The sequence below is a fragment of the Oncorhynchus keta genome, unplaced genomic scaffold (assembly GCF_023373465.1).
Source record: "Oncorhynchus keta strain PuntledgeMale-10-30-2019 unplaced genomic scaffold, Oket_V2 Un_scaffold_7810_pilon_pilon, whole genome shotgun sequence".
In the NCBI taxonomy this organism is placed as follows: Eukaryota; Metazoa; Chordata; class Actinopteri; order Salmoniformes; family Salmonidae; genus Oncorhynchus; species Oncorhynchus keta.
Window position 1 is genome coordinate 34,678 of NW_026290999.1, and position 17,851 is coordinate 52,528.

The 17,851-nt window shown below is 46.6% G+C and overlaps 1 protein-coding gene across 1 annotated transcript in view; it reads right to left on the minus strand.

Moving 5' to 3' along the window:
- LOC118383297 (ankyrin-3-like) overlaps positions 1 to 17,851 on the minus strand; it is a 180,319-nt gene that overhangs the window by 32,171 nt on the left and 130,297 nt on the right. Inside the window, exons 15-17 of the mRNA XM_052517420.1 lie at positions 11,600 to 11,698; positions 3,230 to 3,401; positions 3,080 to 3,105 (exon numbers count right to left, since the gene is read on the minus strand). Coding sequence (XP_052373380.1) covers positions 3,080 to 3,105; positions 3,230 to 3,401; positions 11,600 to 11,698 — 297 coding nt within the window. The remainder of the gene's footprint in view (positions 1 to 3,079; positions 3,106 to 3,229; positions 3,402 to 11,599; positions 11,699 to 17,851) is intronic.

The following is a 17,851-nucleotide window of genomic DNA, read 5'->3' on the forward strand; positions in this document are numbered from 1 at the left end:
TCTGCCAGCAGCCAGCCTGCTGCGAATGGACTGAATATAAGCAAAACTAATGGACCGATACAGATGCTGTGGTGTATGATGTCACGCTACCTCCAGCCATGGAAACACTCTGAATCAATCAGCAGACTGCAGTGGAACTATAGTTATAACTCTAACCCTCCTCCAGGGAACTATAGTTATAACTCTAACCCTCCTCCAGGGAACTATAGTTATAACTCTAACCCTCCTCCAGGGAACTATAGTTATAACTCTAACCCTCCTCCAGGGAACTATAGTTATAACTCTAACCCTCCTCCAGGGAACTATAGTTATAACTCTAACCCTCCTCCAGGGAACTATAGTTATAACTCTAACCCTCCTCCAGGGAACTATAGTTATAACTCTAACCCTCCTCCAGTGGAACTATAGTTATAACTCTAACCCTCCAGTGGAACTATAGTTATAACTCTAACCCTCCTCCAGGGAACTATAGTTATAACTCTAACCCTCCTCCAGTGGAACTATAGTTATAACTCTAACCCTCCTCCAGGGAACTATAGTTATAACTCTAACCCTCCTCCAGGGAACTATAGTTATAACTCTAACCCTCCTCCAGGGAACTATAGTTATAACTCTAACCCTCCTCCAGGGAACTATAGTTATAACTCTAACCCTCCTCCAGTGGAACTATAGTTATAACTCTAACCCTCCTCCAGGGAACTATAGTTATAACTCTAACCCTCCTCCAGTGGAACTATAGTTATAACTCTAACCCTCCTCCGGTGGAACTATAGTTATAACTCTAACCCTCCTCCAGTGGAACTATAGTTATAACTCTAACCCTCCTCCAGTGGAACTATAGTTATAACTCTAACCCTCCTCCAGTGGAACTATAGTTATAACTCTAACCCTCCTCCAGGGAACTATAGTTATAACTAACCCTCCTCCAGGGAACTATAGTTATAACTCTAACCCTCCTCCAGGGAACTATAGTTATAACTCTAACCCTCCTCCAGGGAACTATAGTTATAACTCTAACCCTCCTCCAGGGAACTATAGTTATAACTCTAACCTCCTCCAGGGAACTATAGTTATAACTCTAACCCTCCTTCAGTGGAACTATAGTTATAACTCTAACCCTCCTCCAGGGAACTATAGTTATAACTCTAACCCTCCTCCAGGGAACTATAGTTATAACTCTAACCCTCCTCCAGGGAACTATAGTTATAACTCTAACCCTCCAGTGGAACTATAGTTATAACTCTAACCCTCCTCCAGTGGAACTATAGTTATAACTCTAACCCTCCTCCAGTGGAACTATAGTTATAACTCTAACCCTCCTCCAGGGAACTATAGTTATAACTCTAACCCTCCTCCAGGGAACTATAGTTATAACTCTAACCCTCCTCCAGGGAACTATAGTTATAACTCTAACCCTCCTTCAGTGGAACTATAGTTATAACTCTAACCCTCCAGTGGAACTATAGTTATAACTCTAACCCTCCTCCAGGGAACTATAGTTATAACTCTAACCCTCCTCCGGTGGAACTATAGTTATAACTCTAACCCTCCTCCAGTGGAACTATAGTTATAACTCTAACCCTCCTCCAGGGAACTATAGTTATAACTCTAACCCTCCTCCAGTGGAACTATAGTTATAACTCTAACCCTCCTCCAGGGAACTATAGTTATAACTCTAACCCTCCTCCAGGGAACTATAGTTATAACTCTAACCCTCCTCCAGGGAACTATAGTTATAACTCTAACCCTCCTCCAGGGAACTATAGTTATAACTCTAACCCTCCTCCAGGGAACTATAGTTATAACTCTAACCCTCCTCAAGTGGAACTATAGTTACAACTCTAACCCTCCTCCAGGGAACTATAGTTATAACTCTAACCCTCCTCCAGTGGAACTATAGTTATAACTCTAACCCTCCTCCAGGGAACTATAGTTATAACTCTAACCCTCCTCCAGGGAACTATAGTTATAACTCTAACCCTCCAGTGGAACTATAGTTATAACTCTAACCCTCCTCCAGGGAACTATAGTTATAACTCTAACCCTCCTCCAGGGAACTATAGTTATAACTCTAACCCTCCTCCAGGGAACTATAGTTATAACCCTAACCCTCCTTCAGGGAACTATAGTTATAACTCTAACCCTCCAGTGGAACTATAGTTATAACTCTACTCCTCCTCCAGGGAACTATAGTTATAACTCTAACCCTCCTCCAGGGAACTATAGTTATAACTCTAACCCTCCTCCAGGGAACTATAGTTATAACTCTAACCCTCCTCCAGGGAACTATAGTTATAACTATAACCATCCTCCAGGGAACTATAGTTATAACTCTAACCCTCCTCCAGTGGAACTATAGTTATAACTCTAACCCTCCTCCAGGGAACTATAGTTATAACTCTAACCCTCCTCCAGGGAACTATAGTTATAACTCTAACCCTCCTCCAGGGAACTATAGTTATAACTCTAACCCTCCTCCAGGGAACTATAGTTATAACTCTAACCCTCCTCCAGTGGAACTATAGTTATAACTCTAACTCTACTCCAGTGGAACTATAGTTATAACTCTAACCCTCCTCCAGTGGAACTATAGTTATAACTCTAACCCTCCTCCAGGGAACTATAGTTATAACTCTAACCCTCCTCCAGGGAACTATAGTTATAACTCTAACCCTCCAGTGGAACTATAGTTATAACTCTAACCCTCCTCCAGGGAACTAGTTATAACTCTGTGTGTAGGGTGTAGTGTGTAGGGTATAGTGTGTAGTGCAAAGTGTAAAAGTAGTGTCAAGGAGGACTGAGGTGATGTCTCTGTGTCCCTCTCTAATAGGGTTAGTAATAATAATAATAATAATAATAAAAATATATGCCATTTAGCAGACGCTTTTATCCAAAGCGACTTACAGTCATGTGTGCATACATTCTACGTATGGGTGGTCCTTGGGAATCGAACCCACTACCCTGGCGTTACAAGCGCCATGCTCTACCAACTGAGCTACAGAAGGACCACACAGTGTGTAGGGTTAGTAGTGTGTAGGGTGAAGTGTGTAGAGTGAAGTGTGATGGGTGTAGTGTGTACCTTGGTAGTGATGTCTGGAGAAGCCCCTGGTCAAGGAGGACTGAGGTGATGTCTCTGTGTCCCTCTCTAATAGGGTTAGTAGTGTGTAGGGTTAGTAGTGTGAAGTGTGTTGGGTGTAGTGTGTACCTTGGTAGTGATGTCTGGAGAAGCCCCTGGTCAGGAGGACTGAGGAGACGTCTCTGTGTCCCTCTTTGGCAGCCAGGTGTAGGGGGGTGTAGCCAGAGGTGGTAGTGGCGTCAGGACACGCCCCATTCTGCAGCAGATACAGCACGATGTCAGGCTTCCCCAGACGACTGGAGATGTGGAGCGGGGTCTGGTTGTCCTGGAGACAGGGACAGAGGGTTAGAGGACAGACAGGAGACAAACATGAGCAAAGACACTTCAACAGACCACCAATAAACATTTTTCTTAAGATCAACTGTGACAACAAGTCACAGTATTATATAGTAATCCAACTGTAAATACTCCACATGGCTAAGCATACCTCATTTAAATATAATAACTCCACCAATAACAATACCTTATGTTAATATAATAACTCCACCAATAACAATACTGTATGTTAATATAATAACTCCACCAATAACAATACCTTATGTTAATATATTAACTCCACCAATAACAATACTGTATGTTAATATAATAACTCCACCAATAACAATACCTTATGTTAATGTAATAACTCCACCAATAACAATACCTTATTTTAATATAATAACTCCACCAATAACAATACCTTATTTTAATGTAATTTTTAAACATTTTTTTAAAACTTGTTTTATTTCACATTAATTTAACCAGGTAGGCTAGTCGAGAACAAGTTCTCATTTACAACTGCGACCTGGCCAAGATAAAGCAAAGAATTGCGACAGAAACAACAACACAGAGTTACACATGGAATAAACAAACATACAGTCAATAACACAATAGATGGAAAAAAAAAAGAAAGTCTATATACAGTGTGGGTTAGGGTTAGGGTGTGTGCAAAAAGTATGAGGGATTCTCTCCAGTCAGTATGAGGGATTCTCTCCAGTCAGTATGGGGGATTCTCTCCAGTCAGTATGGGGATTCTCTCCAGTCAGTATGGGGGATTCTCTCCAGTCAGTATGATGAGGGGGATTCTCTCCAGTCATTATATGGGTTTTTCTCCAGTCAGTATGGGGTTTTTCTCCAGTCAGTATGGGGTTTTTCTCCAGTCAGTATGGGGTTTTTCTCCAGTCAGTATGGGGTTTCTCTCCAGTCAGTATGGGGATTTTCTCCAGTCAGTATGGGGATTTTCTCCAGTCAGTATGGGGATTCTCTACAGTCAGTATGAGGGATTCTCTCCAGTCAGTATGGGAGGGATTCTCTCCAGTCAGTATGGGGATTCTCTACAGTCAGTATGAGGGATTCTCTCCAGTCAGTATGGGGATTCTCTCCAGTCAGTATGAGGGATTCTCTCCAGTCAGTATGGGGGATTCTCTCCAGTCAGTATGGGGATTCTCTCCAGTCAGTATGATGGGGGATTCTCTCCAGTCAGTATGGGGGATTCTCTCAGTCAGTCAGTATGGGGGATTCTCTCCAGTCAGTATGGGGGATTCTCTCAGTCAGGATTCTCAGTATGGGGGATCTCCAGTCAGTATGAGGGATTCTCTACAGTCAGTATGGGGGATTCTCTCCAGTCAGTATGAGGGATTCTCTACAGTCAGTATGGGGATTCTCTCCAGTCAGTATGGGGGATTCTCTCCAGTCAGTATGGGGGATTCAGTATGGGGGATTCTCCAGTCAGTATGGGGGATTCTCTCCAGTCAGTATGGGGGATTCTCTCCAGTCAGTATGGGGATTCTCTCCAGTCAGTATGAGGGATTCTCTCCAGTCAGTATGGGGATTCTCTCCAGTCAGTATGGGGATTCTCTCCAGTCAGTATGGGGATTCTCTCCAGTCAGTATGGGGATTCTCTCCAGTCAGTATGGGGATTCTCTCCAGTCAGTATGGGGATTCTCTCCAGTCAGTATGGGGATTCTCTCCAGTCAGTATGGGGGATTCTCTCCAGTCAGTATGAGGGATTCTCTCCAGTCAGTATGGGGGATTCTCTCCAGTCAGTATGGGGGATTCTCTACAGTCAGTATGGGGGATTCTCTCCAGTCAGTATGGGGGATTCTCTCCAGTCAGTATGGGGATTCTCTCCAGTCAGTATGGGGGATTCTCTCCAGTCAGTATGTATGGGGGATTCTCTCCAGTCAGTATGGGGATTCTCTCCAGTCAGTATGGGGATTCTCTCCAGTCAGTATGGGGGATTCTCTCCAGTCAGTATGGGGGATTCTCTCCAGTCAGTATGGGGGATTCTCTCCAGTCAGTATGAGGGATTCTCTCCAGTCAGTATGGGGGATTCTCTCCAGTCAGTATGAGGGATTCTCTCCAGTCAGTATGGGGGATTCTCTCCAGTCAGTATGGGGATTCTCTCCAGTCAGTATGAGGGATTCTCTCCAGTCTGGGGGTATGAGGGATTCTCTCCAGTCAGTATGGGGGATTCTCTCCAGTCAGTATGGGGGTATGGGGATTCTCTCCAGTCAGTATGGGGGATTCTCTCCAGTCAGTATGGGGGATTCTCTCCAGTCAGTATGGGGATTCTCTCCAGTCAGTATGGGGATTCTCTCCAGTCAGTATGGGGTTTTTCTCCAGTCAGTATGGGGTTCTTCTCCAGTCAGTATGGGGTTTTTCTCCAGTCAGTATGGGGATTTTCTCCAGTCAGTATGGGGTTTTTCTCCAGTCAGTATGGGGTTTTTCTCCAGTCAGTATGAGGATTTTCTCCAGTCAGTATGGGGGATTCTCTCCAGTCAGTATGGGGATTCTCTACAGTCAGTATGAGGGATTCTCTCCAGTCAATATGATGGGGGATTCTCTACAGTCAGTATGGGGATTCTCTCCAGTCAGTATGGGGGATTCTCTCCAGTCAGTATGGGGATTCTCTCCAGTCAGTATGGGGATTCTCTCCAGTCAGTATGGGGGATTCTCTCCAGTCAGTATGAGGGATTCTCTCCAGTCAGTATGGGGATTCTCTCCAGTCAGTATGGGGGATTCTCTCCAGTCAGTATGAGGGATTCTCTCCAGTCAGTATGGGGGATTCTCTCCAGTCAGTATGGGGGATTCTCTACAGTCAGTATGGGGGATTCTCTCCAGTCAGTATGGGGATTCTCAGTATGGGGGACAGTCAGTATGAGGGATTCTCTCCAGTCAGTATGGGGGATTCACTCCAGTCAGTATGGGGATTCTCTCCAGTCAGTATGGGGGATTCTCTCCAGTCAGTATGGGGGATTCTCTCCAGTCAGTATGGGGATTCTCTCCAGTCAGTATGGGGATTCTCTCCAGTCAGTATGGGGGATTCTCTCCAGTCAGTATGGGGGGATTCTCTCCAGTCAGTATGGGGGATTCTCTCCAGTCAGTATGGGGGATTCTCTCCAGTCAGTATGGGGGATTCTCTCCAGTCAGTATGGGGATTATCTCCAGTCAGTATGGGGATTATCTCCAGTCAGTATGGGGGATGAGGGATTCTCTCCAGTCAGTATGGGGGATTCTCTCCAGTCAGTATGAGGGATTCTCTCCAGTCAGTATGGGGATTATCTCCAGTCAGTATGGGGGATTATCTCCAGTCAGTATGGGGATTCTCTCCAGTCAGTATGGGGGATTCTCTCCAGTCAGTATGGGGATTTCTCCAGTCAGTATGGGGGATCCAGTCAGGGATTCTCTCCAGTCAGTGGGGGATTCTCTCCAGTCAGTATGGGGATTCTCTCCAGTCAGTATGGGGATTCTCTCCAGTCAGTATGGGGATTCTCTACAGTCAGTATGGGGATTTTCTCCAGTCAGTATGGGGGTTTTTCTCCAGTCAGTATGGGGATTTTTTGAGGGATTCTCTCCAGTCAGTATGGGGGATTCTCTCCAGTCAGTATGGGGGATTCTCTCCAGTCAGTATGGGGATTCTCTCCAGTCAGTATGGGGATTCTCTCCAGTCAGTATGGGGATTTTCTCCAGTCAGTATGGGGCTTTTCTCCAGTCAGTATGGGGGTTTTTCTCCAGTCAGTATGGGGGATTCTCTCCAGTCAGTATGAGGGATTCTCTCCAGTCAGTATGGGTCAGATTCTCTCCAGTCAGTATGGGGGATTTTCTCCAGTCAGTATGGGGATTTTCTCCAGTCAGTATGGGGATTCTCTCCAGTCAGTATGGGGGATTCTCTCCAGTCAGTATGGGGGTTTTTCTCCAGTCAGTATGGGGATTTTCTCCAGTCAGTATGGGGTTTTTCTCCAGTCAGTATGGGGTTTTTCTCCAGTCAGTATGGGGTCAGTTTTCTCCAGTCAGTATGGGGGTTTGTCTCCAGTCAGTATGGGGTTTTTCTCCAGTCAGTATGGGGTTTGTCTCCAGTCAGTATGGGGATTTTCTCCAGTCAGTATGGGGGATTCTCTCCAGTCAGTATGGGGTTTTTCTCCAGTCAGTATGGGGTTTTTCTCCAGTCAGTATGGGGTTTTCTCCAGTCAGTATGGGGGTTTTCTCCAGTCAGTATGGGGATTCTCTCCAGTCAGTATGGGGTTTTTCTCCAGTCAGTATGGGGGTTTTCTCCAGTCAGTATGGGGTTTTTCTCCAGTCAGTATGGGGTTTTTCTCCAGTCAGTATGGGGTTTTTCTCCAGTCAGTATGGGGTTTGTCTCCAGTCAGTATGGGGTTTTTCTCCAGTCAGTATGGGGTTTTTCTCCAGTCAGTATGGGGTTTTTCTCCAGTCAGTATGGGGTTTTTCTCCAGTCAGTATGGGGGTTTTTCTCCAGTCAGTATGGGGTTTTTCTCCAGTCAGTATGGGGTTTTTCTCCAGTCAGTATGGGGTTTTCTCCAGTCAGTATGGGGTTTTTCTCCAGTCAGTATGGGGTTTTTCTCCAGTCAGTATGGGGTTTGTCTCCAGTCAGTATGGGGTTTTTCTCCAGTCAGTATGGGGTTTTTCTCCAGTCAGTATGGGGGTTTGTCTCCAGTCAGTATGGGGGGGTTTGTCTCAGTCAGTCAGTATGGGGGTTTTCTCCAGTCAGTATGGGGTCAGTTTTCTCCAGTCAGTATGGGTTTTTCTCCAGTCAGTATGGGGTTTTTCTCCAGTCAGTATGGGGATTTTGTCTCCAGTCAGTATGGGGTTTTTCTCCAGTCAGTATGGGGTTTTTCTCCAGTCAGTATGGGGTTTGTCTCCAGTCAGTATGGGGTTTTTCTCCAGTCAGTATGGGGTATTTTCTCCAGTCAGTATGGGGTTTTTCTCCAGTCAGTATGGGGTTTGTCTCCAGTCAGTATGGGGTTTTTCTCCAGTCAGTATGGGGTTTTTCTCCAGTCAGTATGGGGTCAGTTTTCTCCAGTCAGTATGGGGTTTTTCTCCAGTCAGTATGGGGTTTTCTCCAGTCAGTATGGGGTTTTTCTCCAGTCAGTATGGGGGTTTGTCTCCAGTCAGTATGGGGTTTTTCTCCAGTCAGTATGGGGTTTTCTCCAGTCAGTATGGGGTTTGTCTCCAGTCAGTATGGGGTTTTTCTCCAGTCAGTATGGGTTTGTCTCCAGTCAGTATGGGGTTTTTCTCCAGTCAGTATGGGGTTTGTCTCCAGTCAGTATGGGGTTTGTCTCCAGTCAGTATGGGGGTTTTTCTCCAGTCAGTATGGGGTTTTTGTCCAGTCAGTATGGGGGGTTTGTCTCCAGTCAGTATGGGGTTTTTCTCCAGTCAGTATGGGGTTTTCTCCAGTCAGTATGGGGTTTTTCTCCAGTCAGTATGGGGTTTGTCTCCAGTCAGTATGGGGATTTTCTCCAGTCAGTATGGGGTTTTTCTCCAGTCAGTATGGGGTTTTTCTCCAGTCAGTATGGGGTTTGTCTCCAGTCAGTATGGGGATTTGTTCCAGTCAGTATGGGAGATTCTCTCCAGTCAGTATGGGGGTTTTTCTCCAGTCAGTATGGGGTTTGTCTCCAGTCAGTATGGGGGGATTCTCTCCAGTCAGTATGGGGTTTGTCTCCAGTCAGTATGGGGATTCTCTCCAGTCAGTATGGGGTTTTCTCCAGTCAGTATGGGGGTTTTTCTCCAGTCAGTATGGGAGATTCTCTCCAGTCAGTATATGGGGGGGTTTGTCTCCAGTCAGTATGGGGGTTTGTCTCCAGTCAGTATGGGGTTTTCTCCAGTCAGTATGGGGTTTTCTCCAGTCAGTATGGGGTTTTTCTCCAGTCAGTATGGGGTTTTTCTCCAGTCAGTATGGGGTTTGTCTCTCCAGTCAGTATGGGGTTTTCTCCAGTCAGTATGGGGGTTTTCTCCAGTCAGTATGGGGTTTTCTCCAGTCAGTATGGGGTTTGTCTCCAGTCAGTATGGGGTTTGTCTCCAGTCAGTATGGGGTTTTCTCCAGTCAGTATGGGGTTTCTCTCCAGTCAGTATTTTTCTCCAGTCAGTATGGGGTTTTTCTCCAGTCAGTATTGGGTTTTTCTCCAGTCAGTATGGGGTTTGTCTCCAGTCAGTATGGGGTTTGTCTCCAGTCAGTATGGGGATTTTCTCCAGTCAGTATGGGGTTTTCTCCAGTCAGTATGGGGTTTTCTCCAGTCAGTATGGGGTTTTCTCCAATCAGTATGGGGTTTTCTCCAGTCAGTATGGGGTTTTCTCCAGTCAGTATGGGGTTTTCTCCAGTCAGTATGGGGTTTTTCTCCAGTCAGTATGGGGTTTTCTCCAGTCAGTATGGGGTTTGTCTCCAGTCAGTATGGGGTTTGTCTCCAGTCAGTATGGGGGGTTTGATTCTCCAGTCAGTATGGGGTTTGTCTCCAGTCAGTATGGGGTTTTTCTCCAGTCAGTATGGGGTTTTCTCCAGTCAGTATGGGGTTTTCTCCAATCAGTATGGGGTTTTCTCCAGTCAGTATGGGGTTTTCTCCAGTCAGTATGGGGTTTTCTCCAGTCAGTATGGGGTTTTTCTCCAGTCAGTATGGGGTTTTCTCCAGTCAGTATGGGGTTTTTCTCCAGTCAGTATGGGGTTTTTCTCCAGTCAGTATGGGGTTTTTCTCCAGTCAGTATGGGGTTTTTTCTCCAGTCAGTATTGGGTTTGTCTCCAGTCAGTATGGGGTTTGTCTCCAGTCAGTATGGGGTTTTCTCCAGTCAGTATGGGGTTTTTCTCCAGTCAGTATCAGGGGGTTTTTCTCCAGTCAGTATGGGGTTTGTCTCCAGTCAGTATGGGGTTTTTCTCCAGTCAGTATGGGGTTTTTCTCCAGTCAGTATGGGGTTTTCTCCAGTCAGTATGGGGTTTTCTCCAGTCAGTATGGGGTTTTCTCCAGTCAGTATGGGGTTTTCTCCAGTCAGTATGGGGTTTGTCTCCAGTCAGTATGGGGTTTGTCTCCAGTCAGTATGGGGTTTTTCTCCAGTCAGTATGGGGTTTTTCTCCAGTCAGTATGGGGTTTGTCTCCAGTCAGTATGGGGTTTCTCTCCAGTCAGTATGAGGGTTTTTCTCCAGTCAGTATGGGGTTTGTCTCCAGTCAGTATGGGGTTTTTCTCCAGTCAGTATGGGGTTTGTCTCCAGTCAGTATGGGGTTTGTCTCCAGTCAGTATGGGGTTTGTCCAGTCAGTATGGGGTTTTTCTCCAGTCAGTATGGGGTCCAGTCAGTATGGGGTTTTTCTCCAGTCAGTATGGGGTTTGGTTTTCTCCAGTCAGTATGGGGTTTGTCTCCAGTCAGTATGGGGTTTTCTCCAGTCAGTATGGGGTTTTTCTCCAGTCAGTATGGGGGTTTTCTCCAGTCAGTATGGGGTTTTTCTCCAGTCAGTATGGGGTTTTTCTCCAGTCAGTATGGGGTTTGTCTCCAGTCAGTATGGGGTTTTTCTCCAGTCAGTATGGGGTTTTTCTCCAGTCAGTATGGGGGTTTTTCTCCAGTCAGTATGGGGGTTTTTCTCCAGTCAGTATGGGGTTTGTCTCCAGTCAGTATGGGGTTTTTCTCCAGTCAGTATGGGGGTTTTCTCCAGTCAGTATGGGGGTTGTCTCCAGTCAGTATGGGGTTTTCTCCAGTCAGTATGGGGTTTGTCTCCAGTCAGTATGGGGTTTGTCTCCAGTCAGTATGGGGTTTGTCTCCAGTCAGTATGGGGTTTGTCTCCAGTCAGTATGGGGTTTTTCTCCAGTCAGTATGGGGTTTTTCTCCAGTCAGTATGGGGTTTGTCTCCAGTCAGTATGGGGTTTTTCTCCAGTCAGTATGGGGTTTGTCTCCAGTCAGTATGGGGTTTGTCTCCAGTCAGTATGGGGTTTTTCTCCAGTCAGTATGGGGTTTGTCTCCAGTCAGTATGGGGTTTGTCTCCAGTCAGTATGGGGTTTTTCTCCAGTCAGTATGGGGTTTTTCTCCAGTCAGTATGGGGTTTGTCTCCAGTCAGTATGGGGTTTGTCTCCAGTCAGTATGGGGTTTTTCTCCAGTCAGTATGGGGTTTGTCTCCAGTCAGTATGGGGTTTTTCTCCAGTCAGTATGGGGTTTTTCTCCAGTCAGTATGGGGTTTTTCTCCAGTCAGTATGGGGTTTTTCTCCAGTCCTACCTTGGCCTTGACCTCCACTCTGGCTCCACTCTGAACCAGGTATTTGACCACGCCAGCCTGGCCGGCCCTCGCTGCCATGTGGAGCGCCGTCTCTCCCCTCTGGAACTCAGAGATACACACAGGTTAGAAATGTTACTTCACAAACAGGCTAGGTACCAGGGTTCTATCAAACACACAGGTTAGATACCAGGGTTCTATCAAACACACAGGTTAGATACCAGGGTTCTATCAAACACACAGGTTAGAAATGTTACTTCACAAACAGGTTAGGTACCAGGGTTCTATCAAACACACAGGTTAGAAATGTTACTTCACAAACAGGCTAGGTACCAGGGTTCTATCAAACACACAGGTTTAAGTACCAGGGTTCTATCAAACACACAGGTTAGGCACCAGGGTTCTATCAAAACACACAGAGAGAGAGAGAGAGAGAGAGAGAGATATAGATAGTAAGAAAGATAGAGAGAGAGAGATATAGATAGTAAGAAAGAGAGAGAGAGATATAGATAGTAAGAGAGAGAGAGAGAGAAAGGGAGAGAGAGGGAGAGAGAGGGAGAGAGAGAGAGAGAGAGAGAGAGAGAGAGAGAGAGGGAGAGAGGGATCAAAAGGGAGAGAGAGGGATAGAGAGAGGGAGAGAGAGAGAGAGAGAGAGAGAGAGAGATATAGATAGTAAGAAAGAGAGAGAGAGAGAGATAGTAAGAAAGAGAGAGAGAGAGAGAGAGAGGATAGAGAGAGAGAGAGAGAGAGAGAGAGAGAGAGAGAGAGAGAGAGAGAGAGAGAGAGAGAGAGAGAGAGAGAAGAGAGAGAGAGAGAGAGAGAGAGAGAGAGAGAGAGAGAGAGAGAGAGAGAGAGAGAGAGAGAGACAGAGAGAGACAGAGATTCAGAGACAGAGAGACAGAGAGACAGAGACAGAGAGAGAAGAGAGAGAGAGAGAGAGAGAGAGAGAGAGAGAGTCCCAGAGAGAGAGAGAGATGGAGAGAGAGAGAGAGGAAGAGAGGGGGAGAGAGAGAGAAGGAGAGAGAGAGAGAGAGAGGAAGAGAGAGAGAGAGAGAACAAGAGACAGAGACAGAGAGACAGAGAGAGAGAGAGAGGAGAGAGAGAGGAGGGAGAGAACAGAGACACAGAGTTAGAGAGAGAGAAGAAGAGAGAGAGAGAGCTGGAGACAGAGAGAGTTAAGCTAGGAACAAGAGAGAGGGGAACAGAGACAGAGAAGGAGAGTTAAGAGAGGAAGAAAGAGAGAGAGCTGGAACAGAGACAGAGAGTTAGAGCTAGGAACAGAGAGAGAGGGAGAGGGAAGAGAGAGAGAGAGAGAGAGAGGAACAAGAGAGAGAGAGAACAGAGAGACAGAGGAAGAGAGAGGGGGAGAGAGAGGAGAGCTGGAGAGAGACACAGAGTTAGAGAGGAAGAAGAGACTCAGAGAACAGAGAGACAGAGAGAGAGGAGAAGAAGAGAGAGACTCAGAGAACAGAGACACAGAGTTAAGCTAGGAACAAGAGAAGGAGAGAGTATATTCTGTGACTCACCACATTAGTTGTGTTTGGACAAGCTCCATGATTCGTCAGCTGAGTGAGATGTTATCGTGTCCCATGAAAGCCGCCACATGGATCAGTGAGACCCGACTGGAACAGAGACACAGAGTTAAGCTAGGAACAAGAGACTCAGCTGGAACAGAGACACAGAGTTAAGCTAGGAACAAGAGACTCAGCTGGAACAGAGACACAGAGTTAAGCTAGGAACAAGAGACTCAGCTGGAACAGAGACACAGAGTTAAGCTAGGAACAAGAGACTCAGCTGGAACAGAGACACAGAGTTAAGCTAGGAACAAGAGACTCAGCTGGAACAGAGACACAGAGTTAAGCTAGGAACAAGAGACTCAGCTGGAACAGAGACACAGAGTTAAGCTAGGAACAAGAGACTCAGCTGGAACAGAGACACAGAGTTAAGCTAGGAACAAGAGACTCAGCTGTAACAGAGACACAGAGTTAAGCTAGGAACAAGAGACTCAGCTGGAACAGAGACACAGAGTTAAGCTAGGAACAAGAGACTCAGCTGGAACAGAGACACAGAGTTATTCTAGGAACAAGAGACCCGACTGTAACAGAGACACAGAGTTATTCTCGGAACAAGAGACTCAGCTGGAACAGAGACACAGAGTTATTCTCGGAACAAGAGACTCAGCTGGAACAGAGACACAGAGTTATTCTCGGAACAAGAGACTCAGCTGTAACAGAGACACAGAGTTAAGCTAGGAACAAGAGACCCGGCTGTAACAGAGACACAGAGTTATTCTAGGAACAAGAGACCCGACTGTAACAGAGACACAGAGTTATTCTAGGAACAAGAGACCCGACTGTAACAGAGACACAGAGTTATTCTAGGAACAAGAGACTCAGCTGGAACAGAGACACAGAGTTAAGCTAGGAACAAGAGACTCAGCTGGAACAGAGACACAGAGTTAAGCTAGGAACAAGAGACTCAGCTGGAACAGAGACACAGAGTTAAGCTAGGAACAAGAGACTCAGCTGGAACAGAGACACAGAGTTAGGCTAGGAACAAGAGACTCAGCTGGAACAGAGACACAGAGTTAAGCTAGGAACAAGAGACTCAGCTGGAACAGAGACACAGAGTTAAGCTAGGAACAAGAGACTCAGCTGGAACAGAGACACAGAGTTATTCTCGGAACAAGAGACTCAGCTGGAACAGAGACACAGAGTTATTCTCGGAACAAGAGACTCAGCTGGAACAGAGACACAGAGTTAAGCTAGGAACAAGAGACTCAGCTGGAACAGAGACACAGAGTTATTCTAGGAACAAGAGACTCAGCTGGAACAGAGACACAGAGTTATTCTAGGAACAAGAGACTCAGCTGGAACAGAGACACAGAGTTAAGCTAGGAACAAGAGACTCAGCTGGAACAGAGACACAGAGTTAAGCTGGAACAAGAGACTCAGCTGGAACAGAGACACAGAGTTAGGCTAGGAACAAGAGACTCAGCTGGAACAGAGACACAGAGTTAGGCTAGGAACAAGAGACTCAGCTGGAACAGAGACACAGAGTTAAGCTAGGAACAAGAGACTCAGCTGGAACAGAGACACAGAGTTAAGCTAGGAACAAGAGACCAGCTGAAACAGAGACACAGAGTTAAGCTAGGAACAAGAGACTCAGCTGGAACAGAGACACAGAGTTAAAGCTAGGAACAAGAGACCCAGCCCCTGGAACACAACAGAGTTATCTGAACAAGAGTATAAACTGAACAGAGCCCCTCTGAACAGCACCAAGTTCCTAGGAACAAGACCCTGGAACATCTGTCAGACACAGAGTTAAACTAGGAACAAGAACCTCAGCTAACTCAGATACTGGAACAAAAACCACAAACAGTCTTAGCAAACAACTCTGGAACACCAGAACTTAGTGTCCATGACCTAGCTGGAAACAGAGAACAGAGTTATGTCCATGTGAACAGAGACCTACAAAGACAAACAGCTGGAACAGAGACACAGAGTCCAGCTAGGAACAAGAGTCCACCTATCAAGACAGAACCCCAGAACAGAGACACAGTGTCCATGTCTAGGAACAAGAGACAAACACCCCAGAACAGAGACACAGTGTCCATGTCTCAGGAACAAAGACAAACACCCCAGAACAGAGACACAGAGTCCATGTCTAGGAACAAGAGACACCACAGAACAGAGATCCACTTAGTGTCCATGTCCAACATCAGAGACCACAGAACAGAGACACAGAGTCCATGTCCAGGATCAAAGACAAACACCCCAGAACAGAGACACAGTGTCCATGTCCACCTATCAACACCCCAGAACAGAGATCCACTTAGTGTCCATGTCCACCTATCAAAGACAAACACCCCAGAACAGAGATCCACTTAGTGTCCATGTCCACCTATCAACACCACAGAACAGAGATCCACTTAGTGTCCATGTCCACCTATCAACACCACAGAACAGAGATCCACTTAGTGTCCATGTCCACCTATCAAAGACAAACACCCCAGAACAGAGATCCACTTAGTGTCCATGTCCACCTATCAACACCACAGAACAGAGATCCACTCAGTGTCCATGTCCACCTATCAAAGACAAACACCACAGAACAGAGATCCAGTTAGTGTCCATGTCCACCTATCAAAGACAAACACCCCAGAACAGAGATCCACTTAGTGTCCATGTCTACTATCAAAGACAAACACCCCAGAACAGAGATCCACTTAGTGTCCATGTCCACCTATCAAAGACAAAGACCCCAGAACAGAGATCCACTTAGTGTCCATGTCCACCTATCAAAGACAAACACCCCAGAACAGAGATCCACTTAGTGTCCATGTCCACCTATCAACACCACAGAACAGAGATCCACTTAGTGTCCATGTCCACCTATCAACACCACAGAACAGAGATCCACTTAGTGTCCATGTCCACCTATCAACACCACAGAACAGAGATCCACTTAGTGTCCATGTCCACCTATCAACACCACAGAACAGAGATCCACTTAGTGTCCATGTCCACCTATCAAAGACAAACACACCAGAACAGAGATCCACTTAGTGTCCATGTCCACCTATCAACACCACAGAACAGAGATCCACTTAGTGTCCATGTCCACCTATCAACACCCCAGAACAGAGATCCACTTAGTGTCCATGTCCACCTATCAAAGACAAACACCCCAGAACAGAGATCCACTTAGTGTCCATGTCCACCTATCAACACCACAGAACAGAGATCCACTTAGTGTCCATGTCCACCTATCAACACCACAGAACAGAGATCCACTTAGTGTCCATGTCCACCTATCAAAGACAAACACCCCAGAACAGAGATCCACTTAGTGTCCATGTCCACCTATCAACACCACAGAACAGAGATCCACTTAGTGTCCATGTCCACCTATCAAAGACAAACACCACAGAACAGAGATCCACTTAGTGTCCATGTCCACCTATCAAAGACAAACCCCAGAACAGAGATCCACTTAGTGTCCATGTCCACCTATCAAAGACAAACACCCCAGAACAGAGATCCACTTAGTGTCCATGTCCACCTATCAAAGACAAACACCACAGAACAGAGATCCACTTAGTGTCCATGTCCACCTATCAACCACCACAGAACAGAGATCCACTTAGTGTCCATGTCCACCTATCAACCACCACAGAACAGAGATCCACTCTAGAATGTGAACAGATGACACAGTCAGTCAGAAGACAACAGAACAGAGATCCACTTAGTGTCCATGTCCACCTATCACTGCCCCCAGACGATCCAAGTTCCTATGCCACTGCCTGTACACACCCCCGTGAACAGAGATCAGTCACTGCCTGTATAGTGTCCATGTCCAGTTCCTATCAAAGTCACTGCCAGAACAGAGATCCGTGTTTCAGTTCCTACCTCGGTCACTGCCTGTAAGGACGCATGTCCATGTCAGTTCCTACCTCGGTCACTGCCTGTATAGACACCCAGAACAGAGATCGGTCACGGTATAGTGTCCGTGTTTCAGTTCCACCCGGTCACTCAAACAGAACTCCGTGACAAACACCACTGCCAGACGCTCCGTGTTTCAGTTCCTAGGTCCACTGTAGACGTCCATGTCCACCCGGTCACTGCCTGTATAGAGCTCCACAGTTCCTACCTCGGTCACTGCCAGAACGTGTTTCAGTTCCTATCAGGTCACTGGCTTAGACGTCCATGTTCCTACCTCGGTCAAAGACAAACACCACAGAACAGAGATCCTGTATAGACGTCCATCAGTTCCTACCTCGGTCACTGCCTGTATAGACGATCCACAGCTCCTACCTCGGTCACTGCCTGTGTGGACTCTCCGTGTTTCAGTGCCTACCTCGGTCACTGCCTGTATAGATGCTCCGTGTCATGTCCTACCTCGGTCACTGCCATAGACGCTCCGTGTTTCAGTTCCACCTCAGTCACTGCCTGTAACCGTGTCAGGTCCTACCTCGGTCACTGCCTGTATAGACGCTCCGTGTCAGGTCCTACCTCGGTCACTGCCTGTATAACGCTCCGTGTCAGTTCCTACCTCGGTCACTGCCTGTATAGACGCTCCGTGTTTCAGTTCCTACCTCGGTCACTGCCTGTATGGACGCTCCGTGTTTCAGTTCCTACCTCGGTCACTGCCTGTATAGATGCTCCGTGTTTCAGTTCCTACCTCGGTCACTGCCTGTATAGACGCTCCGTGTTTCAGTTCCTACCTCGGTCACTGCCTGTATAGACGCTCCGT